The 20,041-nt window shown below is 40.2% G+C and overlaps 1 protein-coding gene across 8 annotated transcripts in view; it reads right to left on the reverse strand.

The window, feature by feature from the left end:
* BTRC (beta-transducin repeat containing E3 ubiquitin protein ligase) overlaps positions 1–20,041 on the reverse strand; it is a 271,743-nt gene that overhangs the window by 130,893 nt on the left and 120,809 nt on the right. For all 8 annotated transcript variants that reach the window (XM_089683277.1, XM_089683276.1, XM_089683275.1 and 5 more), the window contains one exon: positions 11,940–12,029. In XM_089683277.1, the coding sequence (XP_089539403.1) occupies positions 11,940–12,029 (90 nt within the window). The remainder of the gene's footprint in view (positions 1–11,939; positions 12,030–20,041) is intronic.

Raw genomic sequence — 20,041 nt, forward strand, 5'->3', positions numbered from 1 at the left:
CATATTTGTTAGCAAAAAAACACACAAAAAAAAAAAAAATAGCCCATTTATTAGTCCACTGCTGATTTTATATATATATATATATATATATATATATATATATATATATATATATATATATATATATATTTATTTAGGACTTGCTTCTGTTTTATTTTTACAGGATTACAATTACTATATTGCAGAATTGAAGCTGGCTGAGTACCATCCATCACGGGCAAATACTTTTTCACATCAAATGCAAAATTCGATTAATGTTCAAAGATGGGGGAAGGAAGAATATATATATATATATATATATATATAGATAGATAGATAGATATAGATATACACACACATATATATATATATATATATAGATATATATATATAGATATAGATAGACATACATATACACACACACATAATGGTTGAACTGGATGGACTTTTGTCTTTTTTCAGCCAGACTAACTATATATATATATATATATATATAAATTTTTTTTTGTTAAAATTACCTCTGCAGCGTGGCTCTGTAAGGGTTAAATGCTCATTTCATCTAGGGGGAAGAGAAAAAGCAACTATACTTTGTTCATTTCTTGATCCCCCCACTAGTTGGTGCTCTTCTCTAAGCAATGCTCTGCTTTGTGGGCGGGCCCTGAGCTTCTTCAATTACAATGCAGGACTGCTGGTGCTGCTTTGTACATGTCGATGTTGTGAGTGCCTGTGATCATCAGAGCAGCAAAGAGAAGTGGGGTTGGGGGGGGATCAGTCATGCAGGTGAGAGGAAGTCTGCAGGTGTCAGGAATAAGTCAACTATAGTTGGATTGTAATGTTCCCCCTAGACATAAAGGAGCATTTAACCCATGCAGTGCGGGGGGGGAGCTCCACTTTTTAAAATTTTCCTCAAAGTTCAGCTTTAAAATAAATACACGCAATGACATCCAAAGTGCAGTAACTCATACCAACCAATCTGAATACACCTACGGCTGCTAGAGATGACTTTTTACTGGATGCTATGGCTTTGCTCCTCACCTTGTCAATGATGCAAAATGTTGACATGATGTATTTATTTATAAAACAAACCTGTGATCTGGGAACGACAGCCCACTCCACCCTGGGTGGAGGAATGGTTTGGGGTACACTTTGACAGGCGCTTTAAAATCCCTGCACTAAAAGACTGCACTACAAAATGTGCTGATGATGCCAATTACAAGCCCCCAGCCGAATCCTCCAGCCCCCACCATTCGGGCAGATTTATGTGGGCTCTTGCCGACGTTATTACAAGTCAGAGTTTATTGGGAAATTGTTACATTATGCGGAGTGTCTAACAAATTGCTTATGCTGCTATAATTGGATTACAACAGCCGCTTGCTCCCACCGGTAAGATTAGGCAAGTAGGGCTCCTGCCGATCTCTGAGCGTTAGCAGTAATTTTATTTGCCTTGCCTCTCTCTTTCCTAACAACATGCCTCTCTCCCTGCCAGCTGTCTGCTGAAAAGGCAAAGGCTTGTTCCTTGGCCTTAACAATGCAATTACAGCCCCGCAGATCGCACTGTTTGTGCATTAAGTACAGTGCCAAAACGAGGCAAATTGATCGTTTGACTTTTGAAGAAGCCATGTGATCTCCTCCGTGCGGGTGATCGGACATGCATCAGCGCGTACCCCTGCCGTTCATTCTGCTTGGAGGACTTTGCTCCTGATCATTTTTCTAATGAACGCACAGGAAAAAAAAACCCCAAAAAACTATAAAATAAAGTTGGAGAAGGAAGAGAAATAAATAAATAAATAAATCACACATACATATACCTATATCATAACTACATCATAAAAGTCACCTTGCTGCAGTTCCACTGTGAATCAAGAAAACTCATACCAGGTTTTGTTGCAGAATTTTTTCCAAGGAGTTTTCCAAAGAGGAGTGCCTATTATGTGCCAAAATGTGGAAATTTTCCTTTTTTATTTTTCAGAGACTAAAAAAAATGCAATAATGACATGGGAATAACATCAACCTTAGGTTTATAGTAAAAAGTAATATATGGCAGTCATTGGAAGATTTAACAGTTTGGCAGATATAATTAAATAAAATTCATTTTTGGAACCATTATCTAATTGAATGTGTTTTATTGGTCAAGTGATCTATGTTCCATTAGACATTGCCTATTATAAAATCCTTTGCTGAATGACTGTCATAGTAATCCTCTGGTTTTGAAACTGTCATTGACCTAAAGCTAGGCCACAGAAGTTTAGACTTCTTGAATTTTTCTAGCTTCAACTTGTTCCCAAGGTCAGCGATTCAGAAAGAACTGGGGTTAACGGATCAGCATTACAACTACCATTTTCAGCAATGGTGAACAAAAGATCAACTTAAAGTTTTGCCAATATACAGAGTCAAAATACACACATTCTGACATATTTGACAGTCTGTGTATGTATCTGTTTACAGGTGTAGGTTAGGTTGACACTGCTGTGATATGACTTTGATCCAACTTTCAGTGTTATTATGTAGTGCTACTAGGGATGCAACTTTGATAAGGTTTGTGTATTCTTTGGAGTCAAAATCGCACTGGAATTGCATCAAGATAGTACAGGAACCTTTTCCAAAATTGCTCCATGCTGAGTCGCATTGATGTGAATGGACACCTTTGAAAACAATGCGATTTCCATTGTCATGTGCTCCTGTGGGACTCTAGTTGTATCTGAAATCACACTAGTGTGAACCAGGCCTTCGTGACAGTACTGGAAAGTGAGGGGGAGACCTGAAAAATTTCACCCAACTTTGCATTCTTCTATGATGCAGAGGTAAGTGGACGCTACATTGAAATACAGCATGGCAGTACTTACAAGCACCCACCCCCTCCCAATTGCAAAAATTCTTACAAAAAAAACACGAAAAAACCCAAACCTATTGTCGAGGCCCAATGAAGTCACTTGACCTCACTGTGGCCTCCTGGGAAAACTGAAGCCACAGAAGACCGAGGAGATCTAGTGGCAGGATTTAATTAATGTAGAGCGCAAACTTGGAGAAAGGGTAGATACTGCAATTATTAAAATGTTACACCTGGGGCATCATCATTAAAATACATTAAGCCCAGAGTTGCGCTTTCAGGCTTTCATAATCTACTGGCCATGCATGCTCTTTACACAGATAAAGAGACTGTACATTCTTTTCAATGACTGTTTTAGATACAGATGTTATCTTAATGTATATAATATGATAAATGTGTGTTACAGGTGAACTCCAGGCTGATATAGAATACACAAATTAAAGTGGTAAAGTGTAAAAATGTTTGCCTTAATGCATAAAGGTAAAATATGTTCCAGTAGCAGTATCGCCAACCCCCATACTTAACCGAGTCCTAATTTGATCCAGCAATATGCCCATCTGTAGAGGTCGTCTCCTCTTACCCCGCTCTCACAGCCTTTTCTCAAGCAGTGGGAGCTGTTGGCTCCAGCTGTTGTCAGGTAAATCCAGTAACGAGGGAGAGTAGGCGACCGCTATCTGTGTGTCTATGGACTCAGGCAGCATGACTCGATATCAAGTCAGCATGTATGCCCCTATAGAAAACGTCTTCCTTTGGGGCGCACAGAGAAGAGGAGGATAAGGGCCATTCTGTGCAAGACCATAGCACAGAGCAGGTAAGTATAAAATGTTTGTTATTTAAAATAAAAAATTAACACTTTAATATACAGTGCCTTGAAAAAGTATTCATACCCCTTGAAATGTTCACATTTTGTCATGTTACAACCAGAAACATAAATGTATTTTATTGGGATTTTAGGTGATAGACCAACACAAAGTGGCACATAATTGTGAAGTGGAAAGAAAATGATAAATAGTTTTCAAATTTCTTTACAAATAAATACGTGAAAAGTGTGGCGTGCATTTGTATTCAGCCCCCCTGAGTCAATACTTTGTAGAACCACCTTTTGTTGCATTTACAGCTGCAAGTCTTTTTGGGGATGTCTCTACCAGCTTTGCACTTACAGAGAGTGACATTTTTGCCCATTCTTCTTTGCAAAATAGCTCAAGTTCTGTCAGATTAGATGGAGAGCGTCTGTGAACAGCAATTTTCAAGTCTTGCCACACATTCTTAATTGGATTTAGGTCTGGACTTTGACTGGGCCATTCTAACACATGAATATGCTTTGATCTAAACCATTCCATTGTAGCTCTGGCTGTATGTTTAGGGTCGTTGTCCTCTTGGAAGGTGAACTTCAGCCCCAGTCTCAAGTCTTTTGCAGACTCTAACAGGTTTTCTTCTAAGATTGCCCTGTATTTGGCTCCATCCATCTTCCCATGAACTCTGACCTGCTTCCCTGTTCAAGCTGAAGAAAAGCATCCCCACAACATAATGCTGCCACCACCTTGTTTCACTGTGGGGATGGTGTGTTCAGGGTGATGTGCAGTGTTATTTTTCTGCCACACATAGTGTTTTGCTTTTAGGCCAAAAATTAAAATGTTGGTCTCATCTGACCAGAGCACCTTCTTCTACATGTTTGCTGTGTCCCCCACATGGCTTCTCACAAAGTGCAAACAGGACTTCTTATGACTTTCTTTTAACAATATATTTCTTATTGCCACTCTTCCATAAAGGCCAGATTTGTGGAGTGCATGACTAATAGTTGTATTGTGGACAGATTCTCCCACCTGATATGTGGATCTCTAGCTCCTCCAGAGTTACCATGGGACTCTTGGCTGTTTCTCTGATTAATGCTCTCCTTGCCCAGCCTGTGAGTTTAGGTGGACGGCCATGTCTTGGTAGGTTTGCAGTTGTGCCATACTCTTTCTATTTTCAGATGATGGATTGAACAGTGCTCCTTGAAGCGTTCAAAGCTTGGGATATTTTTTTTTTATAACTTAACCCTGCTTTAAACTTCTCCACAACTTTATCCATGACCTTTCTGGTGTGTTCCTTGGCCTTCGTGGTGCTGTTTGTTCACTAATGTTCTTGCTGCTAAATATTCCACGGTCAACTGTTAGTGGTATTATTACAAAGTGGAAGCAACTGGAAACAACAGCAATGAAGTGGAAGGCCATATTAAATGACAGAGAGGGGTCAACACATGCTAAGCACACAGAAGTCGCCAACTGTCTGCAGAGTCAATAGCTAAAAACCTTCAAACTTTGTGTGGCCTTCAGATTAGCACAACAAAAGTGCGTAGAGAGCTTCATGGATTGGGTTTCCATGACCGAGCAGCTGCATCCAAGCCTTACATCACCAAAGCACGCCACCACTGGACTCTAGAGCAGTGGAAATGTGTTCTCTGGAGTGATAAATCACGTTTCTCAGTCTTACAATCCGATGGACGTGTCTGGGTTTGGTGGTTGCCAGCAGTACTTGCCTGACTGCACAAGTGTAAAGTTTTTCAGAGGTTGAGCTTGGCCCTTAGTTCCAGTGAAGGAAACTCTTAAGACGTCAGCATACAAGACATTTTTGGACAATTTCACACTCTCAACTTTGTGGGAACATTTTTTGGGGATGGCCCCTTCCTTTTCCAACAGGACTGCGCACCAGTGCACAAAGCAAGGTCCATAAAGACATAGATGAGTGAGTGTGGGGTGGAGGAACTTGACTAGCCTGACCTCAACCTGACAGAGCACCTTTGGGATGAATAAGAGCGGAGACTGCGAGCCAGGCCTTTTCGTCCGACATCAGTGCCTGACCCCACAAATGTGCTTCTGGAAGAATGGTCAAACATTCCCATAGACACACTCCTAAACCTTGCGGACAGCCTTCCCAGAAGAGTTGAAGTTGTTATAGCTGCAAAGGGTGGGCCTACTCAATATTGGACCCTACGGACTATGACTGGGATGCCATTAAAGTTCATGTGTGTGGAAAGGCAGGTGTCCCAACACCTTGGGCAAAAACACACACTGATCAGCCATAACATTTGTGACAATGGCACCTGAAAGTAGGTGGGATATATTTGGGGTAAACATGTTGTCAATGAAGTTAATGTGTAGAAAGCAGAGCGTAAAGATCTGAATGACTTTGACAAGGGCTAAGCTAAACTGCAGCAGCTAGACGATTAGGTCAGATCAACTCGAAAACAGCAGCTCTTGTGGGATGTTTCTGGTCTGCAGTGGTCAGGACCTACCAAAGTGGTTCAAGGAAGGAAAATCAGCAAACCAGTAACAGGGTCAGCGGCAGTCAAGGCTCGCTGGTGCACATGGAGAATGAACGCTAACCCATATAGTCTGATCCAAAAGTTAATGCTGGTTCAGATTGAAAGGTCTCAGAATATACACTGCTTTGCAGTTTGTTGTGTATGGGGCTGTGGAGCTGCAGACAAGTCCAGGTGCCCATGCTGACCTGTGTCCACAGTCAGCTGGGTGTAAGTAGGTCACATACCTGGAAAAGAGATGGCACCGGAATGCAAGGCAAAGGGGCAGTGTGACTTAAAGGTTCTGCTAATGATGGCTTGGTGCCAGATTCTACAGCATACCTTCAGAGGTCTAGTGGTGTCCATGCCATAACATGGCGCGTACACACAATATATATATAATATATATTTACAGTACTGTGCAAAAGTATTATGCAGGTGTGAAAATTTTCAATTTCAGAAATAGTAGTGTTAATAGTTTTTAGCATTTACCAAAATGCAAAGTAAATGAGCAGAGGAGAAATTCAAATCAATATTTGGTGTGACCACCCTTTGTCTTCAAAACAGCTTCAATTCTTCTGCACACTTGTAACCCACACATACAGCCAATGTCATTAAGAACTATCTTCAGTGTAAAGAAAAACAAGTAGTCCTGGAAGTGATGGTTTGGCCTCCACAGAGCCTTGATCTCATCATCAAGTCTGTCTGGGATTACTTGAAGAGACAGAATGATGTGAGGCAGCCTACATTCACAGAAGATCTTTGGTTAGTTCTTCAAGATGTTTGGAACAACCTACCTGCTGAGATCCTTCAAAAACTGTGTGCAAGTGTATCTAGAAGAATTGCTGCTGAAGGCAAAGAGTGGACACACCAAATATTGATTTGATTTTCTCTTCTGTTCATTTAATTTCCATTTTGTTAATTGTTAAAACTAAAACTAAACAACCAGATCCTGGGACACAGCAAGCAGCTTTTGCATTTTGTGTGTATACACTATACACAGTGATGTGAAAAGTATTTGCCCCTTTCCTTTTGTTCTTTTGTATATTTGTTGCACTTAAATGATTCATGTCATCAAACAAATTTTAATATTACACAAAAATAACCAGAGTAAATACAAAAAGCAGTTTTTAGATGAGTTAATTTATTAAAAGGACAAAAGGTGCCCAAACCTGTCTGGCCCAATGTGAAAAAGTAACCCCCCCCCCCACTTGCTAAATCATGAATGTGATTAACCACATTTTTTGGAAATCGGAGTTAAATTTCACTTGACACACCCAGGCCCGATTATTGCCCGACCTGTTGAATCAAGAAATCACTTAAATAGAAGCTGTCTGACAAAGTGAAACACACTAAAAGATCTCAAAAAGCAACACAATCATGCCACGATCTAAAGAAATTCAAGAACAGAAGAGGAACAAAGTCATTGACATATCAGTATGGAAAGGGATACAAAGCCATTTCTAAGGCTTTGCGACACCAACAGACCATGATGAGAGCCATTATCCACAAATAGAGAAAACTTGGAACAGTAGTGAGCCTTCCCAGGAGCGGCCTACCAAAATTACTCTAAAAGCACGATGACGACTCATCCAAGAAGTCATAAAAGAACCCAGAACATCTAAAGAACTGCAGGGCTCACTTGCCTTAGTTAGGGTCAGTGTTCATGATTCAACAATACGAAAGAGTCTGGGCAAAAATGGCATCCATGGGAGAGTTTCAAGGCGAAAGTCACTGCTAACCAAAAAAGAACACAGAGGCTCGTCCTACATTTGCCCAAAAAAATCTTCACTATCCCCAAGACTTTTGGGCAAATATTCTGTGGGTTGATAAGACAAAAGTTAAAAACATTTTGGAAGGTGTGTGCCCCGTTGCATCTGGCATGAAACTAACACAGCATTTCATAAAAAGAACATCAAATCAACAGTCAAACGTGATGTGATAGTGTGATGATCTGGGGCTGCTTTGCAGCTTCAGGACCTAGATAACTTTCAGTCATTGATGGAACCATGAATTCTGCGCTCTACCAGAAAATCCTGAAGGAGAATATCCAGCTATTCGTTGTGACCTTAAGCTCACGCGCACCTGGGTTATGCAGCAGGAAAATGATCCAAAACACACAAGCAAGTCCAACTCTGAATGGCTCAAAAAAAAAAAAAAAAAGGTTCTGGAGTGGCCTAGTCAAGGTCCGGACTTAAATCTGATTGAGATGCTGTGGCATGACCTTAAAAAGGGCCGTTCATGCATGAAAACCCTCCAATGTGTCTGAAATAAAACATTTCTGCAAAGAAGAGTGGGCCAACATTCCTCCACAGCTATGTGAAAGATTCATTGGCAGTTATCACAAACACTTGATTGCACTTGTTGCCGCCAAGGGTGGCACAACCAGTTATTAGGTTTAGGGGGCAATTAGTTTTTCACATAGGGCCAGGGAGGTTTGGCCACCTTTTTCCCTTAATAAAATAATTTAAAAACTGCATTTTGTATCTTTGTGTAATATTCAAATTTGTTTGATGATCTGAATCATTTAAGTGTAACAAAGAAAACAAAATCCGGAAAGGAGCAAATACTTTTCCACAGCACTATATACACTCACAAAATGCAAAACCTGCTTGCTGTCCTAGGATCTGGTTATTGTTTACATACAACTACTGTACCAAGATCTATTAAATAATTTGTTTTTGTCAACAGTTGGCTCCTTCACACTTTCTAATTTTTTTTCCCTGTAAAACGACAAGCAAAGGCATGATTTATGCCCATACGGTCAATAGGGGTGAAGCTGCATAAAATAAATGCAGAATGGAGTACCTTGACAATGGCTAATAACATACAGATATCACTATGCATTTTTGACATGTAGTTTCCCATGCTATTACCTACACAAAAAAAGCACGTGTGAACAGGGTTCTACTATTGTGTTCAGCCCCATTGGGATAAAGACCAGAGCTGTGAATAGCAAATAATGAGATTCCAGATGTCATTTTCAAGAGCAGGATGGAGAAAAGAAAAAGAAGAAACGTAAAGGATCTCATTGGCTAAGGGATTCTCACCAACAGTTCTTTTTTTCTTTCATGCTTATATTAGCAATGTTTCTGTTTATTAATTGATGTTATAGCAAAAGTGAAATTGCTCATAAATCAAATAAAATGTTTACTACCATTTAAGAGAAAAGGACATGGCAGCTCATTAAACAGCAGGCGCTCTTCCTACCATAATCAGAGTTTCTGCATAACTGCAACTGAAATTATTTTCTGTCCTGTAGTTATAATTCTCAAAACTAAAACAACTACTCTATTAAAATTAATTAAATAAAAAGCTCAAATTAGAAAAAAAAACAGAATCTGGAGCAAATTACTTCTTCACATGTTGGTTTTCTTTACTTCCACACAATAAAAAAAAAAAAAATCAGTTAAAATACCATATCAAGTAGTAGTAAAATAAAATTAGACAGACAGCTGTAACTGTGTACCCATCATTCACACACAACACAGGTCTATAGTCTGTCTGGCTTCTGTTTCAAAAGATTCACAAGCAGCCGGTGACATAATTTTGGCCTGAGGAACAAACTATCTCCTGACACTATGATGCCACCAGATCCTGGCGAAGTGACAGGCTGAATACCAGTTTAACATTGCCTTACCCTTAAAAATGACATCCGCGATATTTTTAATAATCTTGCTCTACTATAAATAAGATTCTGTGATCCCTCCAGTTGCATGTCATGTGACCAATGCTATAAAACTAGTCATGTGATCTCTGCTGAAGAGGCCACCCAGTCAGTGGCACTCTGTCCAAATAATGACTCTTTCCAGTGATAGAGAACATTTAAAAGCTTGGAGTCCAGTTTTTTTTAAAGAAAGCTTTTTCAAAGTCTCAATTACTCATAAAATGATAGAGAACTGTAATGTTTTAGGCTCCATTTACACTTTTGTGACTCCAAAGTCGCATGATTTCCAGTACGACTTCGGAGTGCAACTTTTAATTCGACTTTACACTCTATGGCACACGAGACCTATTAAAGCACATCAAAGTAGCGCAGGAACCTTTTCAAAGTCAATGCGACTTTAAATTGCAGAAATTCGAACAAGTGTCATTGAAAACAATGGGATGCGACTTGTCATGTGACTTTATGTGTCCAAAGTCGCATTACAAGTCGAACGCAGCCTAAAAGTGAGGGTTTGCTTTACAAGTAACAAATCACAAACATGGATTTTTCAAAGTGAGCTTATAACGGAAAAAAAACATGCAGAGATTAAAATTTTTGTACATGTAAAAATTTTTGATAGATCCAAATATAAAGACTGCTGAAGGTTATACATTTCTTGACTTTTCCAGGCAATCTTAACTTGTTCCTGCCACCTCTAAAGCCTCCCTCTATTGGTCTTTTAATAAGAAAGCCAGCTTAAAAGTAAAGTTATCCTTTAAGGTGTGACTAACATTTAAAGGATATGTTCGCCATTTGAAAAAAAATAATAAATCAACTTTTTTTTGCAAAGGAGCCTGCAGAGCACTGCACCCTTGACCAGCAGATCGTGGGTGCAGTTTCAGCCTCCTGCAATCTCGCAGTACAGCTGTCTGCCCATACCTCATAGGGGCAGGTAGTTCCCTGAGAGCAGGAAGATGAATAGACTGAGAGCACTCACCAGCGCCCTTGCAGTTCACTGAGAACTATAAGCAGACAGCCACAATGGTTGATGGTACTTGTTGGCATTCATTCACAGGAAACTGTGAATGAATGATGCAGCTGTGTGGACAGATCCCCCCACAGCAGTGTTACTTGCAAATTATGACAGCAGACGTGGGGAGAACATCCCTATCCACCGTTGTCACAGGGAGGTGGGATTGGAAAGGAGAAGCTCAGAGGATGGTGTTAAAGTGGAACTAAACTCTCCTATTCTTTACAGTGGTCATCTTACAGCAAAACAACTGTGCCTTGAATGTAAACGTTTTGGGAAATCGTTAAATCAATGGGTTTAGGTCTGCTTTACCTGGAGTGCCTCATAGTGATTGGTCTAGCCGTAATGGTTTAAATGGCAGGGAACTCCCTACCATCGGTTAGAGCTTGCTCACACCAGTCCAAACAATAAAAATGGTCTGTTTTAGCATGCAGGCTGGTGTCTAATGTTTGCGTAGGTTTGGGGTAATATATTATCACTGGATTCCCATGACCTAGATAGCTGAACTTCTTCACAGACACACTAAAGTTTCCTTTCCCATCAATCACCAACTTAACAAATTGCAGGTAAAAGGCACAGAAATTCTTTTATTGCTTGTTGAAAGTGTTTGTTTTTTTCAATAAATGATTTATTTGCAGTAAGTTGATTTCCTAGCAGAGCACAGTTCCCCTTCTCTCCTGCCATGACATAGCCCTCTCCTCTTCTCGGAGTGTGTATGTACTGCCTGTGCTGGGCCAGCTACTCTGCACCTCCCTTCAACTCCCTATATGACCTTTTACGTAGCTACCAGAAGAAGGTATGAAAAGGAACAGAGTGACAGCTCTGAGATTGGGAAGGCTGCCAACATTACATCCAAGATGGCGGCACCCAACAGCAGTCTCAGGGATTTTGGATGCCTACACAAGGTAGGCTTTTAATGGTAAATACCATACTTAAAATATGTTTAATGCACATATAGTCTTGTAGGAAGATTGTTGTGGAAAGTGGTGGTCTGGTGACAGGGTAATTTTAAGGTAGACCAAAAAGAAACTGAAGCAGGTTCTTTCAAACATGGTAGGAAATCACTTTAAACGTGCTGTGGTTTGTGCATAAGGCATCTAATGGAGAATGAATACAGCAATTGTGCACAGAGCTACACACCACCACTCAACATTTATAGAATGAAGCCTTCACTTACTTTAACTACACAACTTTCAGTCTTCATGGCAGAACCGGATAAGCACACGTTTTCTTGGTTCAAGCACAATCTGGCACAGCTGTTGTATGTCTGAAAAGAGAACATATATTGAAATCTTAAGATCATGTGTTGTGTAATGAACCTCTTGCGTGAAAATGACAGTAATGTCAACACGTTATTGTCCACAGCAACCAATCAGACTGAAAAGATAATATTACTCTATAACCTACCTTAACCCATTACCGACTACCACTTCCGTTTAAATCTCTGCCATTTAGAAACTTATCTAACTCTGAGGAAGAATGGCAACAAATTTGTTACCAGCCCTATTAATATTGGTCTTCAAAGTCCTCACTCATAGGTACATGGGACCTTCAAGGCTTGCACACCGCCACGCAAAAAAAATGCTTTTGAGGATGCGATACAACTGGAGATGTCATGCATACACATCTGGTTGACTTTCCCAATGCTAAGCCAGCTCTGGGCCAAAATTTTTTACACAGTTTATTTTATAGTCTTATCCAAAAAGACTCCTGGCTGGCACTTCTTCATTCTCCTTCCCTCACCAAACTCCAGAACAAACTGGCTACCTATAAACCGTATAATTACTGATTCACACAAAAGGTTCCTCAAAGTATGGAGCCCTTGGATTTAATATGCTCACCCCTTACTCTCTGCAGACAGCCTGACCCTTTTGAGGCTCTCTCTCCTATTAAGAGGGGAAAAATGAGGGCACTAAGCTCCCCTTCCCTATCCCCTCCTCTTCTTACATTCTCTAGCGATTTTACATTTTCCTTCATCTTTACTTTGACCACCTACTGTGCATTGAGGAATTTAATGCAAATCTTAACAGTTCACCACTCCATTATCAACATCAGCAACCAAGATAACCAATAATTACTTGAAGAATCCTTACGTAATTGTCGGAGACTACCATATAATGTGTTTGTCGCTCCAACTCTTGATTTCTAACATTTTCAGTTTTACATATTACAGTCATAGGTATGTACTTTACTCAGAATGCTACTTTTACAAAATGTGATGTACAAAATGTTTGACTTTATTAATTGCCTTTAAGGATGTCCAGGCTCCAAGCTTACACACTGTATGTCTATAATCTCTTCAATAAAAAAACTACTGAAAATGAAAAGATAGAATTGAGCTAGCCATACACAACTTGAATTACAGTCAATTCCTGCCAAATCAGCAGATAATCGAGCCACGGGTGTCCCTGTTGGTATAAAAATCATCTGAGCCTGGTGGAATTCACAGAAAAACGTCAACTTTTCAGGGTACTGCTTAGGCAGAATTAACATTTTTAGAAGTTTCCTTTAAGACAGCAAATCTTCATTTTTTTTATTTTAGGACCACTGTAAGCCAAAACATATTATGATTTAGGACAGAGTAAGAGTTAGAACCTCTGTTAGATTTGTATTGCTGTCTGTTTTCTTACTAAGGTCATTCATTCTCTATTTGTCTTGGTGATCATAGTAGCCTAGACAGAAAGAAGTGAATATAGACGAACTGAAATTATTTCCTTGGTTGTACATGGAACCTTTTGCCCAAATAGATATTTAAGAGTCCTAGTCACCAACTTAAAAAAATTCAGGAAAAAAAAACAGAAAAATTAAAAGTATTTGAACTGTTGATTTGCAGCTTTTTTACTTTCCAATAACAATTTTTTATTTGCTTGCAAGCAATAGGCCTCCAAATTTGCTAGCAAACGTGACTTTCTGTAGAACAGCCTGTAGCAATCGTGCGCACAAATATGGACGCGGACGTCCATGTTGCGAAGAATCCTCCATCTTGTCATTCTCACTCCAAAATCAGCCCCCCTCCCTTTCTGTTGAGTGACATGTGGTCTGTGGGTGTGCTAAGTTCAGGAGTGCACAGCTGGATATCCTTGATGGTTGTAAACCCAATTAGCTGATGCCAGGGTGTCTGTCCCACTCTTGCTCTGAAGCTGATCGTAAAACTATAAACCCGTCAGTCACTGGACTTCAAAAGTATTCCAGGATAGCAGTAAAACATATCTCATGTGAAAACACTTTTTCATACAATTTCGTAATTTCTCGTAGGTAATACATACAATGAAACATGACATATATTCAGAGAGGTCATTTTAATATAAGTCAACTGATACCTTACACCCCTAGATTATGTCTACCTGAAAGCAGAAAGCGATATCTCCTTAACCGTCACAGCAGATATGTCATATGTGATGTCTGAACGTTCAGAATATCGTTCTGCATATTATCGTGCCAGTGGATAGGATGCTACATGTACCTAAGGAAGGTTATTGACCATGATATAAACTGAGAGGGATTTGGTCATAGCCTGAGTTCCCCGCCTAAAACACCCCTCCCTAAATGAGGCGATTGGTTCTCTGCTTTAAAGAGACACCCTGCTGCGTTCCTAGAAAAAGGTTGTTATGCTTGGAGAAGTACGATAAAGAGATCTCCCTTTTAACATCAGGAACCAACTTTGGGAGAAAAGGCACCCTTTTGCTCAGGACCCTTGAATCTGCTTAAACCAGGACTTCTGCAAGTATTCTACCTCTCTAAACTTCTTTCTGTTATCTCTCTGTTGTGGTGTGTGTGTGTGTGTGTGTGTGTGTGTGTGTGTGTGTGTGTGTGTGTTACATCCTTTCCTGTAAATATTTTTATTGCACCATTTTGACCTTTTTAGTAATAAATCCTATTATCTGAAAAGTGTTGAACTGTTTCTAAAGCTCTTTAATGCAAACTAAGAATCCCTGTCTCTGAAGAGCGCTACTGTGTGTTTTAAAACTTCTGCATACATCAGCCTGCGGTGACAGTGTGTATACAGACAAATATTCAAACATTGTGTCATTGCTAATATTGGCGAGTTTCCTCCTACTCTGTACAAAAAGGTGGTGGTGGCAGTGTGAAGGGTTAATTGCGTAATTAACCTGACCTACTAACAATCGCTCTCAGGCTGCGGCATATAGATTGTGGTCCATTAGCTTGAAAATCTTTGTACAGGGTACAGCTGAGCATGGCATTGTTATGCACGTGACAGCGCGGTTTTAGATTGGCTAGTCCTTCGGTCACAAGTTGGTGAGTAGGGCTGGGGGTCGGACGCCGCGACCGTCACACCTTCCCCTCACTCCTTGTATACTGCTCTCACCTTTTCTGGGAATTTCTGTTTACCATCTCTGCTGGCCTAGCTCCCCAGTCCTCCCCTCCTTTACCCATAACGTTTTATGGTGCTGCCAAGACAGGAGCAAAGGCAAATAGTTTCACCTGAGTTACATTTTCAGTCTACTGGCATTACTTCCAAGATAGCAACACCCAGCAGCAGTCTCAGAGTTTATGAATGTCTACAGAAGGGAGGCTTGTAAATAATACTTATAACATTTGTTTAAAAGAGAAGTTTGGGAATAGAGAAATACACAGAAAATTATACTCACCTATATGGCTGCAGCACCAATCCCAGATGGCACTACAAAAAGAACTGAGTGATAAAAGACCGCTGATCTATCAGTTCTCTTTGTTCAGTCTGCAGAGAGCAGCTCTGTTCTGCCCCTCCAGCACTCACTGGAGAGCTGGGCTGTGGAGGGGGTGGGTGTAGCTGCTTCAGGCTCTCAGCAGCACGCTGAAGCTGAGTCAGCTGCTGGTCCAGGTATCTGGACGGATCCCTACTTTAAAGCCGGTATCTCTCCAGAGCCTGGACTGGCTGAGGTACAGGAGTGCAGAACAAAGTGTGTAGTCCATAGGAGAAATATAGACAAAATAGCTTTGGCCATCCTCTTTTAATGCATATCAGCTTATGGTAAAAACTTGTGTTGAAATGAATGATCTTGTGAACACAGGGTCTCTCTACACCCTATCCAAAAGCTACAGTCAGGTCCATAAATATTGGGACATCGACACAATTCTAACATTTTTGGCTCTATACACCACCACAATGGATTTGAAATGAAACAAACAAGATGTGCTTTAACTGCAGACTGTCAGCTTTAATTTGAGGGTATTTACATCTAAATCAGGTGAACGGTGTAGGAATTACAACAGTTTGCATATGTGCCTCCCACTTGTTAAGGGACCAAAAGTAATGGGACAGAATAATAATCATAAATCAAACTTTCACTTTTTAATACTTGGTTGCAAATCCTTTGCAGTCAATTACAGCCTGAAGTCTGGAATGCATAGACATCACCAGACGCTGGGTTTCATCCCTGGTGATGCTCTGCAAGGCATCTACTGCAACTGTCTTCAGTTCCTACTTGTTCTTGGGGCATTTTGCCTTCAGTTTTGTCTTCAGCAAGTGAAATGCATGCTCAATCGGATTCAGGTCAGGTGATTGACTTGGCCATTGCATAACATTCCACTTCTTTCCTTTAAAAAACTCTTTGGTTGCTTTTGCAGTATGCTTTGGGTCATTGTCCATCTGCACCGTGAAGCGGCGTCCAATGAGTTCTGAAGCATTTTGCTGAATATGAGCAGATAATATTGCCCGAAACACTTCAGAATTCATCCTGCTGCTTTTGTCAGCAGTCACATCATCAATAAATACAAGAGAACCAGTTCCATTGGCAGCCATACATGCCCACGCCATGACACTACCACCACCATGCTTCACTGATGAGGTGGTATGCTGAGGATCATGAGCAGTTCCTTTCCTTCTCCATACTCTTCTCTTCCCATCACTCTGGTACAAGTTGATCTCGGTCTCATCTGTCCATAGGATGTTGTTCCAGAACTGTGAAGGCTTTTTTAGATGTCGTTTGGCAAACTCTAATCTGGCCTTCCTGTTTTTGAGGCTCACCAATGGTTTACATCTTGTGGTGAACCTTCTGTATTCACTCTGGTGAAATCTTCTCGATTGTTGACTTTGACACACATACACCTACCTCCTGGAGAGTGTTCTTGATCTGGCCAACTGTTGTGAAGGATGTTTTCTTCACCAGGGAAAGAATTCTTTGGTTATCCACCACAGTTGTTTTCCGTGGTCTTCCGGGTCTTTTGGTGTTGCTGAGCTCACCGGTGCGTTCCTTCTTTTTAAGAATGTTCCAAACAGTTGTTTTGGCCACCCCTAATGTTTTTGCTATCTCTCTGATGGGTTTGTTTTGTTTTCAGCCTAATGATGGCTTGCTTCACTGATAGTGACAGCTCTTTGGATCTCATCTTGAGAGTTGACAGCAACAGATTCCAAATGCAAATAGCACACTTGAAATGAACTCTGGACCTTTTATCTGCTCATTGTAATTGGGTTAATGAGGGAATGACACACACCTGGCCATGGAACAGCTGAGAAGCTAATTGTCCCATTACTTTTGGTCCCTTAACAAGTGGGAGGCACATATGCAAACTGTTGAAATTCCTACACCGTTCACCTGATTTGGATGTAAATACCCTCAAATTAAAGCTGACCGTCTGCAGTTAAAGCACATATTGTTTGTTTCATTTCAAATCCATTGTGGTGGTGTATAGAGCCAAAAATGTTAGAATTGTGTCGATGTCCCAATATTTATGGACCTGACTGTAAGTTCTCGCTTTCAGCTGTTGAATGCCAGAGCCTATACTGGCCACTGAAACTGGCATTTAACAAGATGAATGAAATGGGTAAGGCATACTCTCAACTCAGACAGTAGTCAAGATGCTAGGTACAGTCTAGGCACAGAATTTCAGGGTCTCCAAAAGGGAGACTCTTAGGCTAGACCATGCTTACTTACAATCCATCCTATAAAAAAAATTTAATTTAAAAAGTGCATAATAAAAAAGAAACTAAAGCTGGCCATATATGGTTCAGTTTTTTTGGATCAGCCAGTTGGCTGATCGGAAAAAACAGAATGGGTTAAGTTTCTGATTGACCAATTTTGAGTTGAATACATTTTTATTGGTTTCAACAAGAAAAATACAAAAGTCCAAGAGTGAACAAGAAATAGATATCTGCAACACACACTGAAAGTCATGTTCCAATGGGAGAGACAGCATTCACACACAGAGCCATGGCTCGGCCCCAATCCCTCTCTCTCCTCATTGGCTCACTGGCTGTGATTGACAGCAAAAGGAGCCAATGGCTCCCGCTGCTGTCTCAGCCAATAAGGGAGAGTGCCCAAAGAGCTGAGGCTCTCATGTACATCGCTGGATTGCGATGGGGCTCAGGTAAGTATTGGGGAGCTTCTGCACACAGAAGGGTTTTTTTAACCTTCACGCATAGAATGCATGAAGTTAAAAAACCTTGAGCCTTTACAACCACTTTAACCAGACTATATGATAACCCCTAAATATCATGTATCAATGTAAAGGTAAATGAAGCATGAAATACAAGCAAACTGTGAAAAATAAATCTTTCAATCAATCAGGTTGACCTTAAAAAAAGGGAAGTGTTTAATAAAAAATAAAAAAAAAATTAAAAAAAGGGAAAGTAGGGAGTGGGGGGCAAGCAAAGGGAGACTGTCCAATTTCTGACTACAGTGCACAAATCTCTCAATCTGCCTGCCAATCTGCCACATATGATTTCCCTGACTATGAGGAGTTCAGTAAATCTTTTCTTGAATTAAAGTTACTTAATGTTCCAGAAAAAGACTGTTCTCTGGCAAACTTGCATCATCAGCAGCACATTCGATAACTGGCACCATGGCTGTAAAGCCTTTCTGCAAGACAGGAGGTAACTGGAATGAAATTGGTCCCTCCACAACAGTTAGTTATTCTTAGCAATGAGTTATTATGTCGTGGAATGCTGGCCACTGTCCTATGAGCATTAGACTCCTGACCGCCACTATGAAAATCCCTGTTATAATTATACAGAGCATAGTCAGGGCATCAGGGTACTGATATATGGCTTTAACCCTGATAAGTAAAGGCAAAGTCACATAGTACGTAAAACTAATGTGAGTTGCTATCCAGTTACTAATGAAGGTTACACTGCGAATGTCAAAGGCCTGCTCTGGAAGTGTCATAGGCTTACATACATATTTGTAGAGGGAAGTAAGTCACATAGGGCCAAGTTTCTTTAACTTAGGGACCTGACTGCTCTAGCACAGCCAAGATTCCTTGGATATTTCATAAACTACCACAGATAACAGACTGCTGGCAGATGAATGATGCCCTTCCTATTTGATAAGCAAATTGGTAAATATAAATACTTTTTCTCATTTAGATGGCTCCAACAATCTCTGTCCATAAAGTATCCACTTCAGTTCTTGACTTCAAAAGGCATGCACATACCTAGTGTGTATGTAAGCCCTAACAATTAACATTTCTTATTTAGTTTCTTTTGGTTGGTTAAATATACCATTGAAAGCATTTTGTTATATCTGATAGGTAAAAAAAAAAAAAAAGTTTTTTGATCTCTTTTTGATCTCTTTGCTGTTGATGTGTGTATTGTTATTAGGCCAAGATCACAAGAGCTCTATAAGGCCCTCCAAAGGCTGTGGATGCCTACGAGTCTGGCAATCTTTTTTAAATCTCTCACCAAACTATTTGGATTTAATCATTCCAATGTAAGGAAAATAATCTACAAGTGACGTATATTTTAAACAACTGCTAATTTGTCCAGGACTAGCAGGCCCAGCAAAGTTAGCCCAAGAAGTTAAAAAAAAAAAAAAAAAAAAAAAAAGGTAAAAAAAAGTCCTCCACAAACATTTCATCATGGGATCTTCAGATAACCCTTGCAACAGTTGGATCAATGTGCATGCATCTCCAATTCAAAGGACAATTTATTCTGCATTAGATTTGCATCAGGGAAGAGTCTTTGCTGCATAAAAAGACCACCAGAGCAAAACTACAGTTTGAGCATATAGGCAAAGACCAGATCTTCTGAAACCATGTGCTGTGGACTGATGCATCAAAGATAAGGGCTGTTTGGCCATAGTAACAGTAGACATTTTTGGCACAAACTGAAAACAGCATTTCAGGAAAAGATACTCATACCAACTGTGAAGTATGGTGGTGGAAATGTTATGGTTTGTGATGGCTTTGCTCTTTCAAGGCCTGGGCATCTGCAGTCAGTGAGGTAAATTTATAAAAGGAGTAGAGCATATTCACTTTGCAAGGGAATTTTCACTTAACATAGTGAATGCAGGGATGCTTTGCTGACTTCAATCATCCAATCATGTGCAAGCAAAATTCCTA

The sequence above is a fragment of the Staurois parvus genome, unplaced genomic scaffold, assembly GCF_062004578.1.
Source record: "Staurois parvus isolate SC_StPar_1 unplaced genomic scaffold, SC_StPar_1.0 ptg000303l, whole genome shotgun sequence".
In the NCBI taxonomy this organism is placed as follows: domain Eukaryota; kingdom Metazoa; phylum Chordata; class Amphibia; order Anura; family Ranidae; genus Staurois; species Staurois parvus.